The sequence below is a fragment of the Lepeophtheirus salmonis genome, chromosome 6, assembly GCF_016086655.4.
Source record: "Lepeophtheirus salmonis chromosome 6, UVic_Lsal_1.4, whole genome shotgun sequence".
In the NCBI taxonomy this organism is placed as follows: domain Eukaryota; kingdom Metazoa; phylum Arthropoda; class Copepoda; order Siphonostomatoida; family Caligidae; genus Lepeophtheirus; species Lepeophtheirus salmonis.
In genome coordinates, this window is record NC_052136.2 from 11,504,931 (window position 1) to 11,520,176 (window position 15,246).

At 30.1% G+C, this 15,246-nt stretch overlaps 1 protein-coding gene and 2 long non-coding RNA genes across 4 annotated transcripts; 1 reads left to right on the plus strand and 2 right to left on the minus strand.

The window, feature by feature from the left end:
- Positions 1-2,527: 2,527 nt before the first annotated feature.
- Positions 2,528-8,277, minus strand: LOC121120216 (uncharacterized). 2 transcript variants are annotated; one of them, XR_011780561.1, is made up of 3 exons: positions 7,944-8,277; positions 7,413-7,512; positions 2,528-4,585 (listed from the first exon to the last, which is right to left on the minus strand). It is a non-coding gene; the product is annotated as an uncharacterized lncRNA (long non-coding RNA). The 2 variants fall into 2 exon arrangements; XR_005864959.2 differs by having other exon boundaries at positions 2,528-7,512.
- LOC121120217 (uncharacterized) lies at positions 7,423-8,353 on the plus strand. The gene is made up of 2 exons (XR_005864960.2): positions 7,423-7,545; positions 7,864-8,353. It is a non-coding gene; the product is annotated as an uncharacterized lncRNA (long non-coding RNA).
- An 853-nt stretch (positions 8,354-9,206) lies between these two features.
- Positions 9,207-12,339, minus strand: LOC121120215 (uncharacterized). The gene is made up of 2 exons (XM_040715058.2): positions 11,784-12,339; positions 9,207-11,721 (listed from the first exon to the last, which is right to left on the minus strand). Exons 1-2 carry the CDS (start codon positions 12,303-12,305, stop codon positions 11,521-11,523), a joined length of 723 nt encoding a protein of 240 aa, XP_040570992.1. The 5' UTR covers positions 12,306-12,339; the 3' UTR covers positions 9,207-11,520.
- Between the last annotated feature and the right edge of the window lie 2,907 nt (positions 12,340-15,246).

Below are 15,246 nucleotides of genomic sequence, written 5' to 3' on the forward strand. Positions count from 1 at the left end.
AAATGAATTTTTTACACTATAATAACTATCAAAATTCAGATCCCACTCTAATTTTTTGCATAATCATAGTGTATAAGAAGGTTAGGCTTCTAATAAAAAATTGGCAAAATCAAACTGGAAGCTTGGCTGGGGTACCATTTTAAATATTTTGCAATAATGTTGACATGGTATTTGTTGCATAAATATTTTTTTATATTAAACTAAAAAACTTGATCTTGTGAGTATTTTAAAGCAAACATTTTTAAAATGGGTGTAGTCTGAGCAAAGTTATGTTACACTCATGTTCAAGAATCCTTCAAAAAGAGCCAAACTTTGAGGGACTTGGAAACGGGCCCTCTTTCTTGCAATAGTCTAAAATTTCAGAAGTAGTGTTCTTTTGTTAGGAGAAACACTCCCACCAAAAATTATCAAAATCAGTGATGACCATGTCAAAAATTTCTAAACAGTGTGTACACTTGACATGGAATGCCCCTATAGTCCAACTCAATTCACAAGTTTTGAGTCCAAGTGTCCACCTTTTCTAACTAACAAATCCTTTGTGACATTTTTTTTCTATTGAATGACATAATAAATATTGTATATAGGAAATTTTTATTTTATATATTTTACAAAGGTTATTTTTTTTTTTTTTTTTCCTGTATATAATATACTTAAATATTTTAAATACGTCACTGACAAAATTTACTTAATTCAATAATATAATTAGAACAGGTAAATATTTTTTAAATAAATATTAGCATTAGTAAAGTTCCATTCAATTGACTTTGAAATTATATATATTTATATAATGGTTCTTATATTATGTGAGGACAAATAGAAGAAAATAAGTAAATATTGATTTAACGTAACATCAACGATATGTTAAAAAGATAAATTAAAATATTTTGAAAATGTTGAATGATGAATAAATAAGAAAGTTTGGATAGACAAGAATGAAAGTCAATATGTGTTTGATTTACACAACTTCTATCTTTAAATAAGTTCTCAATGATCTTATGTGAAAAACCTTCTCATTTATGCTATGTATAATAACAAATATTATTCATAAAATAATGATACTCTATGCCATAGATAATAGACGTCTTACTCGATCACAAAAATAAAATAAATAGAACGAAGATTCTACTGCTTCTTTGCAGAAAAAAACATCAACGATCCGTTTTATTTGACTTGCTGGTGATATTGAGGATGTTGCCAACCTCGATACCGAAACCATATCTGTGACCATGTAGTAAATGGGGTTAAGTTTATTATTCTTGGTTTGATTGCTTCTACTATAATATTTAGATTTTTCTGGCGCTTTGCCACCAACAAACTTCCTGTTATTTTTTTGTTTTTATTGGGTCATGATGTTTTGGAGGTTCTTCCCTTCTACTGAACCCATTCCTATAAAGAAGAGGATTGGGGAGCCTTGTTAATGAGTTATTAAATTTTAGAGGCAAGGAAATTAAACCGAATTTATCTATGCTCACTTATACAATATATTTGTTTAGTATATAATACAAATCCATTTCGTCTAGCATGGAAATATATAAGGGTCGACTCAACCTGAGGTGTAGGCTTACCTTTGTTTTATTGTGTCTTTCCCCAACAACAAAATGATTTGAACTCTTCAAACGTCGGAATAAGGAATCATAATTCAATAATAAACTAGCTCATTTGTAACTCTGAATGGGTGTGTCGTATACCTGAATTCATTTATGGAAGCTCTTTTTAGGTGATGTATACTGTCGTGAGTTTTAAATAGTGTTCATGGGTTGAGTATCAGTAATTTGATACTTATAATTGATGTGTTATATAAAGATAGTTACCCTTTACTTCATGTTAAGGATTTAAAAGGAGGAAAGGAATGAGATTGACATTCAAAAATACCTCTTTTACATTTATAGACATATGATAACAAATTATGAGCATGAATAATTATTATTGTTTATACAGTCAGATCCTCATCTCTTCTTAAATATATATGGGGGGGTGTGATGGGGAAAATGGAAAATACTAATTTGATAAGTAATTAAAACCAATCAGAAAGTAGAATCGAATGAAGAGTATATTTCTAAGCTTTTGAATAAGGTGTATAAAGTATTGTTCAGAAAGAGAATGGCAACTCTGGAACAATGGAGAGGTAAAGTATTCCATTTCCTTCTTACCAAAGTAAATAAAAGACAGATCTTTACAATTGAAAGACACCACAAACGTCAAATTGAAAGATGATACCCAAGGTCAAGGAAGAAATTCCCAGGAGTACCCCTTTTGAAATATACAGGATAGGGAAGCAAAGCGTGCACTGTTTATTAATGTTTATTTTCTCACTACTGTGAAAAAGATTATTGATTAACTTTTTGATATTATTTTTCCACTGTCCTTTTTACAAAAGGACAAACTAATCATTTAGATTTTTATGCTATACCCTAGTATGGTTGACAATAAAAAAATAGATGAACATCTATCTACGTTTATGAATATAATTCGGTAGACAACTATTAGTTGCCTTCTAGTTGTAAGTTTGAATAACTGTATCTAATCATTTGTGAATATTTATATATTTACTTTATATAGGGTATATACACCATAATCTTAATATTAGGTACAATTTATAATAAATAACAATCATTATATCTAAGAAATCAATTATGTATTAAAAATAAGTGGATATTATTTTTTTCTTAAAATGAAACGCTCATATGAAAAAAATAAACTTACAACTCGATCTTAATTTGTTATTTTTAAATACTAAAACAATCGTCTTATTATTTTGTTACATTTAAACTATTGTTTTTTTTGTAAAACAACTTATAATTATCTTGTTTGGAAAACATTTAATAATTTATTTATTTGTGTTGAGATCCTAGATCTTCGCGAGAATAATATTCCAATATGTGACAACCAATTGGGCTGTTTGAAGAAGGAGTCCCGACTCAATAAGTTTGGGGATTTCAATATCATTCAGATATTTCAACATAAGTATACAGTAGTTAAGAGGTTTGTTATGTATTTTTACACTTAATAGCTCCGAATACCTATTTATATGTAATAGGCAATAGCAGAATATGCATTGTACACCAAAATATTGAGAAAAGAGAAGTCTATAATCATGTTCCACTTGTTTTCTAATGCCAAGTGATTCAGTTGTAATAAAGCAATCAGGAGTGAGTTTGAAGTATCCAGCAGAGACTGTATATCACGAAGTCCAACTATAAATGGAATTGATATAAATGTGATAGAGATAAGGGATTTCTGCGTTATATACATCCAGGAAACTGATGGACTCTTATTAAAGGAATAGTTTTCTTAAAGTAGGAGTCTAAGCATAGTTGACTTTCAATAATTTCATAGAAGGAGCTTTGGGATGGAGGATGAGATCTCTCTCTGTTCCTCACTGGGTATCTCAGTCGATTATTCTGTCGTTTTATGGAACTCCTCAGTTCTTATATGTAGAAATGTACGATAATTCCGTGGAAGATCTGAAGGAATTTATGTATAGGGACAAGTATTAACGAGGTCAGAAGTCACTATGATATGAAGAGGTACCTGCACAATGAACGATTAAAGGAGATGAGATCCACCGAGTGAAGCAATCGTTCATTGGATCTCGACTTAAGAGTCGACATCTCTTGACCACAACATGATATTGAAGAGATTTATATCATCTACCACCTTGATAAATTCTCAACTCACGTTGTTATATTAATACAATGAGTTCTTACTCATTGTATTAATATTGTTGTTTTTATTTTGAGCGAATACAACATATGTGACGTCACTCAGCTAACCAATCAGAGTGCACACACTAAGCGACATACCTATATTATCTACCACCTTGGAAACCACGAACATTCCACTATCAATACATTAATCTGAATGCCATGCTTTATAGCATAGGAAGTTATGTTGCCGCACCCTGTACTTATATCAGATATCAACTATATGTTTTGTTTTATTATGAGATCTATGAAGTAAGTTAAAATGATCTATTACTGAAAAAAAGTCTTCTTGTGGGTGCGAAATCGACCAACTGGAAACTACCATCTACTGATTTTTTTGTTTTTTGGAAATCTAAGCCTTAGACCGTTTAGCTAATAGTTTTATAGATTTCGTTTTTTTATGTGAGATGATTATTGTGACATTCGACTAAAGAAAAAAGCAAATTATTGCCGTATAATATGTATTTGAATGTCATAATGAGACTAAAGAACATGGGGACTTAAACCTTGATTATAAAATCTCTCTCTCTTTTCATATGTATAAAAAAATTATTAATATCTAGAGTCTGTTATCCAGAGAGTATCAGAGAATATTATTTAGTTTTGTCCTTCAATAGAATTCCATGGAGTGATATTAAAAATATGGATTTTTAGTATCATTATTTAAATTTTTTTTAAATATATAAATTAACGAAACATTTTTTTGAAAATAACCACTAAACCTCGTCCTCATTTTTTTAGTTCCTACTTTTAAGTTGATAACTTAATTTATATTAAATTATCAAAACTTCCTCAGAATATCTCTTTATCAACCATTTCAAGATGTAATAGAGCGTTTCCACGTAGCGCGTCATCATTCTAATAGTCACCGATCTTGGAACCTAAATAGTCCAATTTTATAAGAATTTAATGCTTGTTAAATAACTCATAATTTCAAGTAATCACTCATAATATAACAAAAAACATAAGAAATTAAACTTTATTAAAATTAGGTCTTCCATTGTAAGCAAATTATTAATTGGTTATGGAGGTTATAACTTGTATCAATATTTCGATGTCAAATAGGACAGAAAAGAATATTTACTAAAATAAATGTCAGTTACAGCTGTTTATGAAATATAGATAGTGATGTATTATATTTTAAACAATAATTGTAAATTCTTAAAAATTAATTTAGCTGATATATGCTTACCATAATCGTTTCTATTTTAATATCAATCACCTGCAAACAAGCGTATATACCAAATCATTAAACTACAAAACCTTCAAAATGGCGTATAAAACTTGAGTTTAATGATTAAACTACAAATAAAAGAAATTAAAATTTCCCTCTCTAAAACAAAGGCCAAATCTCTCTCTCTGTTACTAAAAATATTGTTAGGTATTGATCTCAAGTCCCACGTCATTATTTTGGAAAAAAATTCAAATATTAAATTTTTGGAGAAAAATTTCAAAAATCTATGACTATTCACAAAAGATTTAATTTATTAGAAGAATTGAATTAAATTTTCTAGTAAAAAGTATAAGTTCCTTTTGGAGGGGGGCTACAGCCAGTGATGAACTAGCTAATTTATATTTTTAACTAGTTAAGTTAAAGTTAATTATTATTTTATTTTTTATAAATACCTGAGTTACCGTTAGTGTCGATTTCTATTAAAAATAACTGGTAGAGTTAAAGTTAATTTCGAATTTAATTTTTGTAACAAGTTAAATTTAAGTCAAATAACTTTAGAGTACTTTAAGTTAAATTAACTCACCCAACCTTGTTTAAGTTAAAGTTAATTTTGATATTTAAAAAATAACTATTTAAGTTAGTCCATTGAGAAATTTATTAGGGCTTTATAATAGAGATTATTATGTCAGTCTTTCTGGCTGGGATTTTCTCTACTTCCAATTGAAAGATCAAGAAAAAGTACAGATTCAAACTCCCAACAACTTCTGTTTCGAAGCGAAAACACAATGCAAGAGAAATTAACTAATTTAATGGAGGTCAAAATAGGCTAAAATTTTAGTTTTTTGAGTTTTTATGTAATTTTAAACTATTAAAAAATAACTATTATCAAAATATAATATAAAAACGATTTTGTGTGAAATGCCCTTATTCCAAAGTTTGATAAAAACAAATAATGTTCACAGAGTGTTTAACTAAATTATCGGAGAACTAACGGTTATGTCAATAAAGTTTTTTTTGTATTTCAACTGACAATAAAAAAAAAATTTAACTTTAAATAATTAACTTAGTCAAGTTAAGTTAAAAGTTAACTAACTAAACTTAATAACTTATCTAAGTTTAGTTAAATTGCATTAACTTGCCCAACTCTGGGTACAGCCCCTCCAACCACCCCTTGTGAATTTCTAAGTGTATATCCTTGGTATATTTTGGGTGAGATTGGTGTTTATTTCCTACTTTCACGGCTACTTGCAACTGATATAATAAAAGATCATGACGGCTAAGATGTTCTCCTCCAGAAACATTCTTCAAATTGGCAAGGTGATTACGTTCATATTTGGTTTATTTTATTTTTATATAGCGACTTGATATGTTTTATCAACCAATGTATATTATTAAGGATTATGTGGACATAACAACAAAATATATCGATAATCCCTATTTGATACATGGATTTTTAGTCTTTTATATGAGTAGCGTAGGACTATGTTCTAATACAAATCTGATTTGTGTTATTAAAAAAAATAACTATATTGAATAATAATTCCATAGTTGGGAAGAATTAGTTAATAACTATCAACCGATTTAGGGCATTTTTTTATGTTTCTTTTTTATGGAAACATTGAGAGATGCAATGAAGGTTACAACGTCTCTAGTAATACAAATAGGTTGCCTGCTTATTGTTTATCCAGTTATTTAATTATAACTCATTATAGCTCTGTACCTAATTAAAGAACTAACATGAAAATGTACTATGTCTATGTATCAAGGTTTATAGAAATACAAGGCTATACCATAACACGTGCACGACTGATATTTGACTTCCACCACACTTTTTAATATTTACGTCATAGTGTATGAGTGGTTGCATATTGTGTCAAAATCTGTTTTTATTGCCCAGCAGTCGGTACGATACATCTAATTGAAAATTCTAGCAAGCCTGATTACATGATGGTCTCACCTTGTATTTTTATTTCCAATGCCTTGCCATACCTAATTTTGTCAGCTGTTGAAGTGTATACTCCTCTCTCTTATTAGTGTTCTGAACATAGATTAGTTGCATTCGGAATCAATCTTGTTCAGCCATGAATATCCCTACCATAGATTGGTAATTTTCTAATATCCCTACTATAAAATAAATAATTTCATTCGAGAGAAAAATGTGATGATATATTCCGGGACCATTGGGTTTAACTCAGCTTATTATTAGTAGTAGTTTGCTAGCACTCCCAAGTATAATGGCAAGGTCATCTTTTGTAGTAAAAGATGTCCTTGGTATAATGGGGGCATCTTTTGTTTATTATTATTAGGTATTAGTAGGTATGTTAACCAGAGCGCTTCAAATATTTTGTCCTGTTGAAGGAGAGAGAAGATTTTCCTATAAACTTTATGATGGAAATAATATTACCTATATTTTAATATCATCTTTAAAGTATTTTTATTGTCTCAAATCCTTAAATATTTCAGTTATCATTTAACGAAATTTCATGAAGCTGACATAAACTATCTATGGGATATTGTTTGTCAAAAAAACTTACCATAGAATTGAAAAAGCGGAGAAAATGAAGAAGCAAATTTCTATCATAAAATTCAAATTACTCCGTCGTTGTCGAATAAATGTAGGAAATATGGACCTCACTGAAATCAGAAGATAAGGCAACATTAAATAAGGTTTGTTATTACGTTCCGATCTATTTTTTTTTTTTTAAACATATTATTAGTTATTTGTTTATTAAGATAACTTTGTACATCGGTACCATATTGTGGATATTGATGTTTTTTTTAGTTTTAGTTTTTTCATTCCTTATTGTCTTACTAATAATAATTATCAATTAATTTTGGGCTAATCATTTGACTTTTATTGAATGAAAAGTTTTAAAATGCAATAAAAATATGAGTGGATTTAATCAAATTTATAATTTCTTATTTTTTATGTTATTTTGAAAGGTGTTGTACTTCATTAAATGATTATTCTTCCGTAATTTTTAGTTCGCTACTACTAAAACACTACATGATGGCCTGGGGACTTACAACTTATTTTTCAAGGACATATTTGTTTTTTTACTTACAAAACATATAGACCCTAGTATGTTGGACATTAAATTCAATTATTCAGTAGTCAGCAGAAGAGGGAGGTGAGAGAAGAGATGGAACTGGATAGAAATACATTTCAATGATGCTCATTTGGATGGATCTCTCCTACGGAGTAATCAGATTTATGGATCTGCATCCATTCATCCTTCCCGTTCCTTGACTATCCAATTCACACGCCTTCTTATACTCTCTTCATTGTCCTGGTCTGTTTAAGGAATCTCGACTCAAAAGGCGAGATCCCTTGAAGGAGTGCTTCACTCGGTGGATCTCTTCTCCTTTAATTAAAGATTTGTTCATTTTGTCAGCTGCCATTTCCATTTTTCAGTTGTACTTTGAGATACACGATCTATAAGGATAATAATATAAGCTGTACACTTCAAGCTCACGCCTGATTTCTTTATTTCTACTGATTCTCTTTTGTCATTGTAAAACAAGTATTGTTAGACATGTAAAGAACTTGTAAAAGTCTTTTCTCGATATTTTGGTCTGCAGAGCATATTCTTTTCTGATATTACAAATATATATATAGTTATTTGGAACAGTGGAGTTCCACAAAGAGAAATAATTCTCGAATGAAATACCGAATGAGGAACAGAGAGTTATCCTTTTTCATTCACAGCTCATTCATTGAAACTCTTGAAACCTGTTTCTTTCAGTCTATTTTATTTTGTTTCCTATTCTGAAAAAAAAACCATTTCATTGCTAAGAATCCTTCAGTGTTCTTGATGTATATAACGCAGAAAACCCTCATCTCTATAGTATCGTACATTAATAAGGCGGAGTTTGTTCTCTACGAACAATTTTGGATATTTTAAGCCTCCCTTCCAATTTCCGTATTGCATATAAATTACTTTTTCCCTTAGAAAAAAGTAGAAGACAATCTGAGACTCTTAATGAATATGCAGCCTTTTTTCTCGATACTTTTGTCTACGATCCATATTATATGCATAAAAGGATTTTGTGAATTGTTGAGTGCTAAGTGATTATCTGATAACAAATTATAAGTGACCTCCTGTAGACTTTTATTGAAAAACCTTAATATAATTGCAAATTCGAAACATAGTTAGTCTTAATCATCTAAAAAACTTAATTGTGAGTCACCATTTTGGAATGTTACCCCCATGAAGATTTAAGATCCCCACACTAATAAAAATTACTAATAAATCTTTCCCATAGCAGTTCTTATATTTAATTATTAGTTATTTTAAAGGTACTTATTAATGATATAGATACAGACGTATGTAAAAAGTTAACTAGATATATTTTATCCTACTTTTCTTTGATTAATACCTATACATGTATATATTATTATTTATTTAGAGTAAATCCTTTATTAAACAAAACAAAATGAAAATTCAAGATTTAGAAGATAACTTAGTAATTTTTCTGGGACGAAAATTCGACCTTTTTTTACCCGAGTGTATGTTACTATTAGCCTCATTTATGAAATTTTTGCTAGATACATTAAAATTAAAAATTAAGGAATATAATCAGCAAAATGATGTTATTTTTTGCACTTCAACCCAGCAGGAAGTGAGGAATCTCCCGTTTCGAATAAATTGATAAATAGCTTTGTAAAGCAACGTTTTGGAATTGTCGAGGTCAATAAAATTTGTCGACCCTTAGTAGTTGAGAATATCGTATTGTAAAGCTGACGTGTAAATCTGAAGCCCTTTTAAGACCACCCCTATTAGCCCTATCTTAAAAGTTTCGATGAGATCTCGAGCCAGAAAATTCAACACCATGATTTATTGATTTCTCATAAATCAAAAAGGTCGTGCATTTGCAATCTTTAATTTAAAAAGTTTTAATCATGTATCCGGATATATAAAATAATATGTAGATTAGCGATAATTTGTTTGATCTCAGTTATTTATTCATTTTTATCATTATTGTATTAACTATTAAGTTTTAAATTTCAAGTTATTCACTTCATCTACTCTAATTATCTGGAAAAATTGAATTAGTACTTAGAAATTAAATGATATTTTCACATTCATGCTTATTATTTGATTTACATATAATATTCTTAAGTTTCTAGTATAAATTCATTTCTTTATTTATTAAAAATATATACACAATAACAAAATGATTATATGTGTTCTATTAATTAAAATAAATGTTTATAAATTACTGAAATAATATATCCCTTCAATGCTACGATATAACTACATAATAATATTCATAATTCTTTCACCTAATTCTTTTTTTTTTATACCTACAAGGGTATAGTATGAAAATAAGATACTACAATTCCCCCTTTATATTCTCTCCGGCTACTACAATAGACTCAAAATTTGATCTTCACTAAAAAGTGAGGGACATTGTACAACCAGTATTAAACTGTAGTAAACTCCAGAGCTTTCATTATCATCTTAGGATGAATAATGTCCAGCAGAGATAAGAAAACCTTTGTCATCCTTATGTTCATAGAGATCTGACCTAAAGTTTGAAAGTAACTCTGGGAATGTTTACTTTTATTTCTTCAAAATAGAATTTGTTCCATAAAATAATATAATTGTGGGCTTTTAAGTTACTATTCTAATATTGAGTGTGAAAACACAACGAACATAATATAATTGAGAGTCTTAATTCTATGTACATTAGTAAGCATTTGCATAGTGTACCTATATTTTAATGTATCTAGCGCCTACTTCCTGTATTTGAAATGTACAAAGTACAATGGTATATCCAAATATATATCATACTATCTAAGTCTATAAATCACAAAAAATATTAAGCCAATAATTATGATTAGGGCTGCTCCAACGTACAATTTTTGTTTTGTATACAACTCATGAACGGACTTTGTGTACTTATTTTCGTCTGGATCACATAAATCCGGAGAATTTACATTACTTTCCTTATCCTCACGTGAATTTCTGATTCTTAATGTTGGAAATCCAGTCACTTCTGATACCTTTGTACGTCTGTTAATACTGATACCTGATGATACCTTTAAAATATTTGTTAAAGTATCGAAATCCTTCTTTTCCGCGGATGAATACGTGTTCTTTCCTTTATCCATACTTATGTAATCTGGATCCATCGGGAAATTACAAATATTCATATCTGTGATATCAATATCCATGCAACTGTGAAACAAGTCATTGTTTGGAGTCAAGGGATAATTATTCGGGATGTTCATAAGTGGGCTTGGCTCTGAAGAGACAAAGCCAGATTCTAAACTATTGCAAAAGAATGCTTCATCCTCCTCGCTGTCGATGACTTCTTGAGTTAATGTAGTCAGAAGATCTTTAGTAAAGTCATCTATAAATTGAAAAGCTTTGATGGGGTCGGAAGTTCGTTTATCTATTTTTCGATGAAGACATATGTAGAATGTAGTGTTTGATATATGACTGAGCACATCTGGGTTTTGACTTGGTATATCAAAAATGTAAGTAAGATTATGATAGCATTTTATTTCTTTGGGTGGGATTTGAAGAAAACCTTGATAGATAGTGGAAGGATCCTCTAAATGTCCCTTCTCTGACTTAATCATTATAATCGGGCAGACTTCTTTGGGATCGATTTTATATTTCGAAATCAAAGTTATTTCTTTTTTCCGAAAGTTGTGTAGACTTGATCTTCGAAATTATGGATTGCCTGAATGGAAAGTCTCCCTACATATTTATCAGATAGGTCAAATATATTATTTGAGAAAAAAGATGCTTCAAATTGTTTGAGTGGGCATCGGAAGACTGCTTGCATTCTGCATCTATGAAGCTCAATTTTAGGATCATGAAAGTCTGTCTGAATATGAGAAAATATAGATATATTTGAGTGTAAAAATGTACATAAACAAATATACTTACATTTTGCTGCCAGTCTGAGGATTTGTCAGAGTAGCGATTCTTCAGCACATCTGAAATCTTCACTCCTTTCCCTTCTCTGCCCACATTTTGTAAAGGAGTTATAATAGTCAGAGTTAATCCATTTTCACCACCAAAGATAATGGAATTTCCTTGCCGACAGTTCTGTATACTTATTATCTCGTTTCCAATTTTACCCCCAGAAAAATAATGTAGAACTTCAGAGCTCGATTGAGAGAAGTAAAAGACCGTTTTCCAGCAGTTTTCCGTCATCTCTGTTTTAAAGGCTGACACCTTTCGCTTCTTTTTCCCAACTAGAAGTTCAGTAAAATGAAGTAAATTCGGATGTTCCTCTCTACTACTAAAAGAAGATGGAACGAGGGAGAGCTCCAGTTCGAAATCATCATTCGCAAATTCTATTGGAATGGAGAGAGAACCTTCCAAATATCCTCCATGAGTATCCTTTTTCAGTTCAGCAGCATGTCGAAATTTATGATATTCTTTAATTGTAAACCCATCCTTCATGATGGGGATTTAATATTATACTAAATACTAAATAGGAGTGAGAAATTACCATTACGCAATCAAGGTAGTATTACTTTATTGCGAAAAATTCCCTTCAAAATACTGGTACGCACTTAGAGAGCGCTGTTAATAAGTTTAATAATGATTCTTTATACATTTTAACATATTATTTCTGTAAATCGAATATATTTTTATAGCTGGCTCGTTTTCTGGAATTGGGAATCTGAAGAATTAATTTCTTTTCCTTAGCTGTTGTCATTATTATTTAATTCCTCACTGGTGATTATCCTTTCTTAAATAGATTCAATTATATTCAAGCCCTTCTTGAGTATTGTATGTGATCATAAGAGACAAATCCTCAGGATTACAGTGTTGAACAACCTGAGGATCGGGGTTTATTATAGCATATAATATAATTGCAATGAAATTGCACACGATTTATCTCAATCATATGTTTAAAATGATGTTGCTTCACGATAATATTACCCACAACAATTTTGTCTCATAATGATAATGTACACCACGTTATTATCACACAAGGATATCACTGCAATAATTTTGTGGGCAATCTTTTTTACACAATCATTTTACTGGACACCCTTCGTTAGGCATCAATCATCATTTACATCAGAGCCCTATAAGTGTCTACCTTATTATAACTTATAAGTAGAGGTACGTCACCGGGCTATACGCTTTGACGATAGCTGACTTCCTCATGTGTTTGAGTCACGGCCCAAAATATTCAAAATTTAATAGTGTATTTTTGATAAAGAACTCTATAAAGGCGATATATTTTGTTAAAATACACCTTGTCGTGCGCCATGGAGTTCAGGAATCGTTCTTAAGCTGAGGGGATGGCACTTTTTTCACTTCCAAGGGACAAATTCTTTGGAAGGCAATGGTTCCTAAAAATGAAATGAAATATTTGGAAACACTAATATAATTATCGATGCTGATCTAAACATTTTGAAGAAATAAGAAATTCCAACTCTTAAGCCATTCCAACATAGTTTAAACATCTAAAACCTAAATTTCCAAAGGTCACCAAAAACTCCATCGAACCTCTTTTCATTCGGGAGAACAATGCTGATGCTAAGAAAATTTAATAATTAAGAAAATTTCTACAATTTCAGGATCATACATACATACTTTACTGCTTATTTGAAACCTCCTACTTCCGTAAATAGAGAAATAGACTTAGTGGACATTAATCTAATTTCATCAACAATAGAAGATGAAACTTCTTTTACTTTATCGTTAGAAAATAATAATTGTATGTTGTATTACAGATATTTCTCCTGACCCAAGAACTGTTTGATCAATTTGTAAAAATAGAAGGTGTATTCCAATCTTATGTAAATCAATTTAAAAACATGTAAACTCAATAACTGAAGTACAGGTTCCATTAGTTAAGTCGTCTATAAATGTCGCAAAAAGTCACAAATTTTTATTTTTTACTGTGTCTAAGTTTGTTAGTTTGAGAATGCACATACATTTACGAATGCAAACTGCAATTCTCAAAGAAAATAGAATAGCTTCTTCTACTTTCGGAAGACAAAGAATGTCTATGCCAAATTAAGTAAGGTAAATAAATTATTATTTAAGTAATTATTCCATTATTTCATAATGATTAAGCTTAATAAAATTATTTTATTAGTATTCATTTATTGTATTAAGTTCTTTTTGGCCCATTTGATAGCTGACACAAGGGGGCGCTGAAATCTCATGACGTAACTATTCTTATAGGACCCTGATTTACACTGCGTAAACTGTTGAAAAACTTTTATCACAAATTAATAATCAATATGTATTCAACATTTCACATTTAGGCAAAAATGACTTTAACTCCAATCCCGAGTATTTTTGCAAGTAATGACGCAGTTTAAGCTCAAAACTATTGTAAAAGTTAAAGTCGAAAGTTAGTTCATACAGATCTCAAGAAAAACACTGAACATCATCGACCCCTTAAAAGAAATCTATTGATGATAATTGATAGATACCATTCATTGTATAATTTTGTTTTCTTTTAAAGCAAAATAGCCCATTAATTTCTCAACTAATTCATCAATCTTTATTCTTAATGATGTTAAAAATAAAAATTTAACTTAATAAAATATAATCACTAAACACATCTGACAAAACGACACTAAAAATCTTTTTTTTTTATTTTTTCCGCCCCACCTTTTATAATTTAAGGTTTAATCATACTTAATTGAAATTATACATAAAACTAAACAAGGTTGATTTTCCTACATTTATCCGTGCAGTAAAACCTGTTCGACAATTACAATTCAAGTATTTATAAGTCCCAATTAACGACACTCTCGAAGAAATTTGCCAATAATTCGAGTTCTTATCAATTACACATTCCACATAAATTGGAATGGGTTTCCTGTTGCATCCACTTGAATAAATTATTTTTTTGGTGTCGCTTCTACCTTAAGAGCTCTAGGAAGGTTCGGATTTGTGGTCACTACTCTTTCTGTTTTTGAGATCCTGACATGTAGATTGTCCTTTATTCTTTATTCACACATTTCTAATAAAGGATAAATCTTCACACATTCATAAAGAGTGTGTACTCACGTTTCCAGTTTCATGCTACAGAACGTGCAATGTACACTCTCATCTTGATTAGGTAACGATTCTGTAACGGAGCCATTCTTACTTAGAGGAAGTAAAATGATTTTTGATTCAAATTTGGACCTCGAGAGACCTAATCTGTGCAAACATTTGGTTACTTTCTCTCCCAGACCTAGTAGTTCCCTCCTCGTCTATTTTTAATTGACTCAAGAGCCATAAAACAAGGAGTTGGAGATCCAAAACTCATAATACATGTCTGCTTTATTACAAGTGAAATAGTCCTTAGGTGTTTGGAAGTGTTACTTCTTGTTGATTCATAAGTCTGAGTTCTCCAGCGGTGGTAATATTTAGGGATGAATAG